At 52.9% G+C, this 6,361-nt stretch overlaps 1 protein-coding gene across 4 annotated transcripts; it reads right to left on the bottom strand.

Moving 5' to 3' along the window:
• Positions 1 to 11: 11 nt before the first annotated feature.
• LOC116846389 (protein bowel-like) lies at positions 12 to 5,895 on the bottom strand. 4 transcript variants are annotated; one of them, XM_032820157.1, is made up of 4 exons: positions 5,417 to 5,895; positions 3,532 to 3,658; positions 2,329 to 3,106; positions 12 to 2,209 (listed from the first exon to the last, which is right to left on the bottom strand). In XM_032820157.1, the coding sequence occupies exons 3-4, from the start codon at positions 3,093 to 3,095 to the stop codon at positions 1,345 to 1,347; spliced, it is 1,632 nt and encodes a 543-aa protein (XP_032676048.1). In that variant the 5' UTR covers positions 3,096 to 3,106; positions 3,532 to 3,658; positions 5,417 to 5,895; the 3' UTR covers positions 12 to 1,344. The 4 variants fall into 4 exon arrangements, 3 of the variants coding, with proteins under 3 accessions (XP_032676048.1, XP_032676039.1, XP_032676031.1); XM_032820148.1 differs by lacking the exon at positions 5,417 to 5,895 and adding an exon at positions 4,410 to 5,362; XM_032820140.1 differs by lacking the exons at positions 3,532 to 3,658; positions 5,417 to 5,895 and adding an exon at positions 3,330 to 3,521.
• Between the last annotated feature and the right edge of the window lie 466 nt (positions 5,896 to 6,361).

Here is a 6,361-nt window from a genome sequence, read left to right as displayed (position 1 = left end):
CTCTCTCTCTCTCTCTCTCTCTCTCTCTCTCTCTCTCTCTCTCTCTCTCTCTCTCTCTCTCTCGCTCACTCACTCGCTCGCTCGCACGCATGGAGATTGCTTTGAGATCCACCGAAGAGAAGGCACACCTTTGTGTGCCTGCGCATAGGCCAAAAGGATCGTCCACTGCGGTCGAACGGCGTACAATTCGGGTTTCACAAAAGGACCATTAATGCTCCTCTTCCGCGACCGGTGAGTAGGTGGATGGATGCGAGGGCGGCGCGACTGAGGGGAGCTAAGGGGAAGTTGAGGAAGAAAAAGAATATCGATGGCATTCGTCTAGAGACGGAATATTTTTAGAAGGGAGAAAGCGCGGGAGCAGAAGCCGGGAGCGGGCCATTCCGCACGGCCGCGCGGATCGAGCAGGTACAAAACCGTGTACTGCACCTGCCACTGTGGCGACGGTGGCACGGGTTATTATCCCGGGCACAAAATTTGCATTAATCCCCACCGTGTCTCCGCGACGACCGTATGCGAGGACAAAAGAATATGGTCTGCCGGCGAGTTCTCTCCGCAAGACCGTATCTTTTCCTCTTCCTGACACTTTCTGTACTCGTTTTTACTGTTCTACGTCGTTACCGCGGTCGCGATCGCGGGAACGAATTGATTCGGCGAACAATCTCGCGGGCGAGGCTGAGGTACATTTTTGGCATACCTATTGACATATCAATTCCACCGAATGCTTGATAATTTCATTCAAGTTCGAGTTTAAACGGATATAATTTGAAAACAAATGAGACTCTCAACATACGAGTATGTTTATATCTTATCTCGTCTTTTTGTTTTTAATTTAGTTAATTTATCGTATAATCAATTGTTTTCAATTTGGTTGCGTTTTTTAATAAAAATTTCGTATTAAAAGTCCTGATTCGACAAATGCAGTCGCTTATATAAGTTACAAAAAAAGATACGCGTCTCATTGACGTCAGTCTACGCCGGCTATCGTGGGAATCGACGTGTTAACCGCCTCGTTTTCCTTAAGGTTGGTCTTATTGTTGGAAATTGAAACGTGACCATTCAACCATATTTGAGAGGATTATGTTCCGGGTTTAGTAGTCCAACTATTTTAGAATTGTGCACGTAGGCAAGGTAGAAATTCGGAGATTCCGTCGAGGTCACGGCTGTTTTTACTTCGTACTAAATTCAACTTGTTCGTATGGCGAGAGCACTATCGTATCGAAACACTTAGTTCTCCTCGAACAAATCGACTCTCTTTTTCGCGTAATGCTGACGTAACCGCGCTACTGTAACGCCCGCAAACCCCGTCTATGAAATGGAAGACTATCGAAGTCGCGTCTTAACTTTCTATCGACGCATTATGTCCGCGATAGTGAAGCCTTGACGTGCCGGCGCGGGTCTGGGCGGAGGTGGCGGCTGCGGTGTAGGCGCTCTAGGTGGTCTGGCAACTTCCTTCTCGCGTTCTCTGTTACGTTCTCTCTCTCTGGTCTGCTCGATCTCCCGTTCCCTCTCGCGCTCGCGCTCCTGTAGTTCCAAGAGCACTCTGGAAGGACCCGGTGAGCCGAGTCTTCGTCGGTAAGACGTCAGAATGAGCGGTGTCGGCGGCGGGAGAGCAGCCGGTGGGTTCTGGTTGACTGAGTGCGCCACAGAACCGCCGCTGGTCACCGTTGATGGTTTCACCGTGGGCAACAGATCTCTCCTGATTTGTAGCTGGGGTCTTTGCGGCAATGATGGCGCAGGTGCTGGCGCCGTGGGTGCGGATGACGGTGCCGAAGGTCCCTGCGGAGGATACCCGGAGGAACTCGATGACGCTGAAGGTACGGATGTACTAGTCGCGGACGTTGACGAGGAGGATGACGAAGGTCCTGGCTCAGGGCAATCCTCCTCCGGACTGTCGTCGTCCCCCCGCATCGCCTCTTCCAACGCTTCGGGAGGGACATCGCCTACGGCGTGGGTCAGCGTATGCCGCCTGAGATCGCAGTTCCTGCGAAACACTTTTCCGCATGACGTGCACTCGTACGGCTTGTGATCCGTGTGTGTGAGGAGATGAGTCTTCAGATTGCTACGTTGGTTGAAACTCCTGGCACAAACCGGGCATTTGTGCGGAGACTCCTCCATGTGCAGAATCTTGTGAACCGCAAGAGTGCGGCTTTGGCAGAAGCCTTTGCCGCACTCGCCGCATTTGAAGGGCTTTTCCTTACTGTGAATATACCTGGGTAGGATTAGAAGAAAAAGATAATAATAATCTGCACCCGTGCTCTCCAGTCTTTCTTTTTATTATTATTTTTCACGATTAGCAGTCAATATGAAAGGATAAAATACGTATTATACCTGTGATCTCTAAGATGATCCTGTCTCCTAAATGCCTTGCCACAAATGTCACAGGAGTATGGTCTCTCGTCGGTATGTGTCCTTTCGTGGATAAGAAGGTTGTACGATTTCGTGAATTGTCGATTACAAAATTTACAAATGAACTGCTTTTTCGGCCTGGACGCTCTGCCGGGTGCTCTGAGCAATCTCCGATCTAGATGCTGGTGGGCTAAAGGTCCACCCGTAGGATACAGACCGGTACCAGCAGCATAGGGACCACCGAACACGGGATAGCCGGATGGCTCGAGAAGAGGAGGTGGTGGTAGCAAGAGTGCCCTTGCCGCCAACTCCTTTCTTTTATCGGCCATCATTGCCATAATTCCGTAATCGGATGAGCTTTTCCTGGCTACTGAGGACTCAGGTCCGACTTCGTGTTCAGAATTCGTAGACGATGAGGAGGACGGCGGTGGTCCGGATAAATGAGCGTGCATTTCGCCCGGGTAAGGCGTGAGATGTAATCTCGAGGGTACCACGGGCACGAAGGCTGACGTCTCCCCTCGCTGAACGTGACTGAGACTAGCCAGCACCTGACGGTGATGGTGATACGCGGCGAGAGCGCCAGTCGGATCGTACCCTCTCGATGTCGACGCCGCGCCAGAACTGGAGGACGACGTAGCCGCGGAGGAGGGTCCTGACCTTGGAGACGGTCCAAGGTCCAGATCCCGACCTCTGCTGGTCTCCTCCGAGACCGTGGCCGAGGCCGACGTAACCACAATGTCGGTCGACATGCCGATTGCGCCTGAAAACATGAAAAAGATGTTAAAACATGATCGATGGAGTCGCCATGGTGAACTCGACCGGTCAAGTTGCCAATTTTTTCGTTATGCAATAAGCATTCTTCGGGAGAGACACGCGTTTGATCAAATTCCTTATATTAATCCTTATATTAATTCTTGATCCCTATTTACTGTTTATAGAATTGCAAAAATGGACATGAAAAGTTCAATTAAAGAAATACATACCGACGAACATACGCGTGCGTGTAACGAGAAAAAATACCTTTTTATCTCTCTGGACCCTCTGTTTATACATAATGTCATAAGCTGCTACATTGTCCTCCACATAAATCTCTTTACATACCTACATGTGGTACTACAGTATGCTCATGCATGCCGCAAATTCCATTTTGTATCATTATGTGAGAAATTATCGTGATCGACTTACTATTTAAGAGCGTATCAAGTCGTCGAGACGTCACCGGTCATTCTTCGTTCCTCGATTCTTCACATTGATAAAATTCTTCAAGTTTATGGTTTTCTCTGGTTAGTCCAAACGGTAGTTGGATGCATACCTGGAAAGATTAACGCGTTTCGATTTGTGACGCATGAAGATAGAGTTAGCTCTAAATCATCGCTGAATGGACGACGGAGTTATCGTATCGCTGGCGTATCGATATCGCTCCGGAGCGATCATACACCACGCGAAATGTTGCTCGACACGTTTGCGCTGACAAACGTCGAAGATCGCACGATCGGTTGATTCGCGAGTCTTCTGACAGTTTGACGGGTATCGACGGAAGCAGCGCGCGTAGCAAACGTTCACCAGACGCGGACTTTCGCGTAATCGCATCGGCTGGACGAACGGACAGACAGACGGCGTTCGCACAAGGAGAGGCTCTCTATATCGATCACACGTCGCGTGGTCGCTTTACTTTGCGCGAAATCGCGCGTGCATTGTTCGATCTTGCAGGTGCGTTTTTTCGAGGGCGGGGACGTGCGCGGTAATTTAAATGATAATTCAATCGTAACGCGCCGATTCCGGCGTACGGCATCGGCGCGGTATCGCTGCTGCGTGCGTTTTACGGATGTGAACTGGTTATCTCGAGCCGTGCACACCTGCCAACATGGCTTCCGCAGACCCAGCGGTCACGGCTAGTCCCAGCAGCAGCCATGTTGGAATCACGAATGTCCATAGGGACGCAACGAGAGACGGACACACGGCCGTTTCGTGGCTTCCTACCGCGGGGTTCCCCGTAATATCTCGCCGAGTATGCTCGCCCGAATACGCTCTCTTCTCCTTCTCGCGCTCTCTCGCTCTCTCACCTGGCTCTCACGCGTACGTAGGAGCCTTCTTCCAGGCCTTCCTTTCAGTTTCCTTCAACGAGCCACCGTCGCATCTCCTCCGAGCAAAATGATCACTTATTGACCAACGATCTATGGATCATCGGCAATATCCGCATCTCCAAGCACACTCACTCCGACAACGACATCGACAACGAGGACGAGGACTCCGAGTGGTCCTCCCGCGTATCAGTCACCTTCTTCTCTTCACCGTTCTCGCGCGTATAGGTAAACACACGTTTACACGTACACAGCACGCGGCGAAGGAACGTATCCCTCGCTTGTTGAGTCGCACTTCCGACTACTCCCGGTTCGCTCTCAACCGGTGAACCGCGAAAGCAGCGTCGACGCGCACGGCTACGTGCTCCCAAGGTCGATATCCCAGAGGTCGATTTAGCTCCCGAGTCACCGACATCAGAGGAACCGGAGCATCCAGACGAGAATATCTCGCGGTACGCTCTCGCCACAGGAGGACACGGAGAGGCGCGCGGGTTACTGCGTATCGGACGCCGCCAGGTAGGCTTCCTCGGCTCACACCCACGCGCAGACCGAGCTCACGTACAGCTCACACGTACGGGAGAACCGGCGCACACCTATGCGGCAGGGCGACTTGCCTGGGAGTCTTTCCGTTCGGCTGCCGCTAGTAGCGCTGCTGCTGGATGCTGTGCCGTGACTGCCTCGCTCTAGCTCACCTGAGCGCACCTTTGGTGCGACAGAGGTAAGTTCCGGCCGGTTCGCGGTCGCCAGAACGGGACTGACAGGTAGTCGGAGAGAGCGAGAGTCGAGAGTAGGCGAGGGAGGGCGCGGAGGTTTGCCGGTATCCTATCTACCAGTGACTATGAGGCGATGCCGCGCAGGTTGAACGCAGGAGGTTCAGGTAGGGACGTGGTATGAGGAGCAGGTGCGTAATCGCGAACTCGAGTACCCTCCCTCTCTTTCCGTGCCTGGAAGAGAGCCGCCGCTGCGCTGCTACCGTGAAATTTTCTTACCGCACACTCCGGACGCTCGATCGTGCGTGCTCGATCGTGCGGGTGACGTTGGAGACTCTGTTCTCTTCGCGTCGAAGACGCGACAACTGTTCTCGTAGCAGTTGGATAGGCAATAATCTCCGAAACTCGTCAACTTGTCAACTAATTTCCATTCGGATCACTTCTCACGCGTCACTCGCTCGTCGAGCAACGTCGAAAGCGCGACATCGGCGAGAGCCCGAGTCATCGCGGAGGATCCGCGATAGCGCTTCTGTTTGCTCGACGAGAGAGCACGAGGAGAGACGTCGTCGCGGTTCGTGCTACCAAGTCCAGGCGGAATGAAAAAATCGTGGGGCAGGTTGCTGTAAACGCACCTGTAAGAAACCCGCGCCACGCCGGCACTGACGAAGGAGATCGGTCGTTGGTGGGCGGAAAGGGGAGTGTGGTCCATGCACCCCGCCGCCAGCCAGAGGCACTCCGAGAGATCGAGTCTCGGTCTCTGTCTCTCTCTCTCTCTCTCTCTCTCTCTCTCTCTCTCTTTCTTTCTATCTCTCCCTCTCCCTCTCCCTCCTCCTGTCCTTCTCGATCTCTCCCTCGGCCACGCTCTGTCCCTCTCGCTCGCGTCTTACTGCGTCTCTCTTCCACCTACGACTTCTTCGTCCCTTCGATACTCCGCCGTCGCCGCACACCGGCGCACACCGTTCACCCCGCGCGCGTTCCCACTGTCCTTCGGCGTTTCCTTTTTTTTTCTTTCCGTCTCTTTCTACTGGCAGCAGCCGCCGCCGACGCCCAGCCGGTTTTACACCGGCAAATCGATTCAACCTTACGTACGTCTCGCTGGAGCGAGCGCAGTTCTAGTTCACGGATTCCGGAATTTGCTCCAGTTGGATAGAACAAGCGACGCGATTGTTCATCGTGGATGAGTCGTCCGATTGATCCGCGAGACGCGAGAGTCAATTTCTCTCT

The sequence above is a fragment of the Odontomachus brunneus genome, unplaced genomic scaffold, assembly GCF_010583005.1.
Source record: "Odontomachus brunneus isolate Ranch 3 - 2012 unplaced genomic scaffold, Obru_v1 Obru_scaffold_004, whole genome shotgun sequence".
NCBI classification, from domain to species: Eukaryota; Metazoa; Arthropoda; class Insecta; order Hymenoptera; family Formicidae; genus Odontomachus; species Odontomachus brunneus.
Note: the sequence above shows the minus strand (reverse complement) of the source record. Positions and strands in the feature narration are given on the sequence as shown.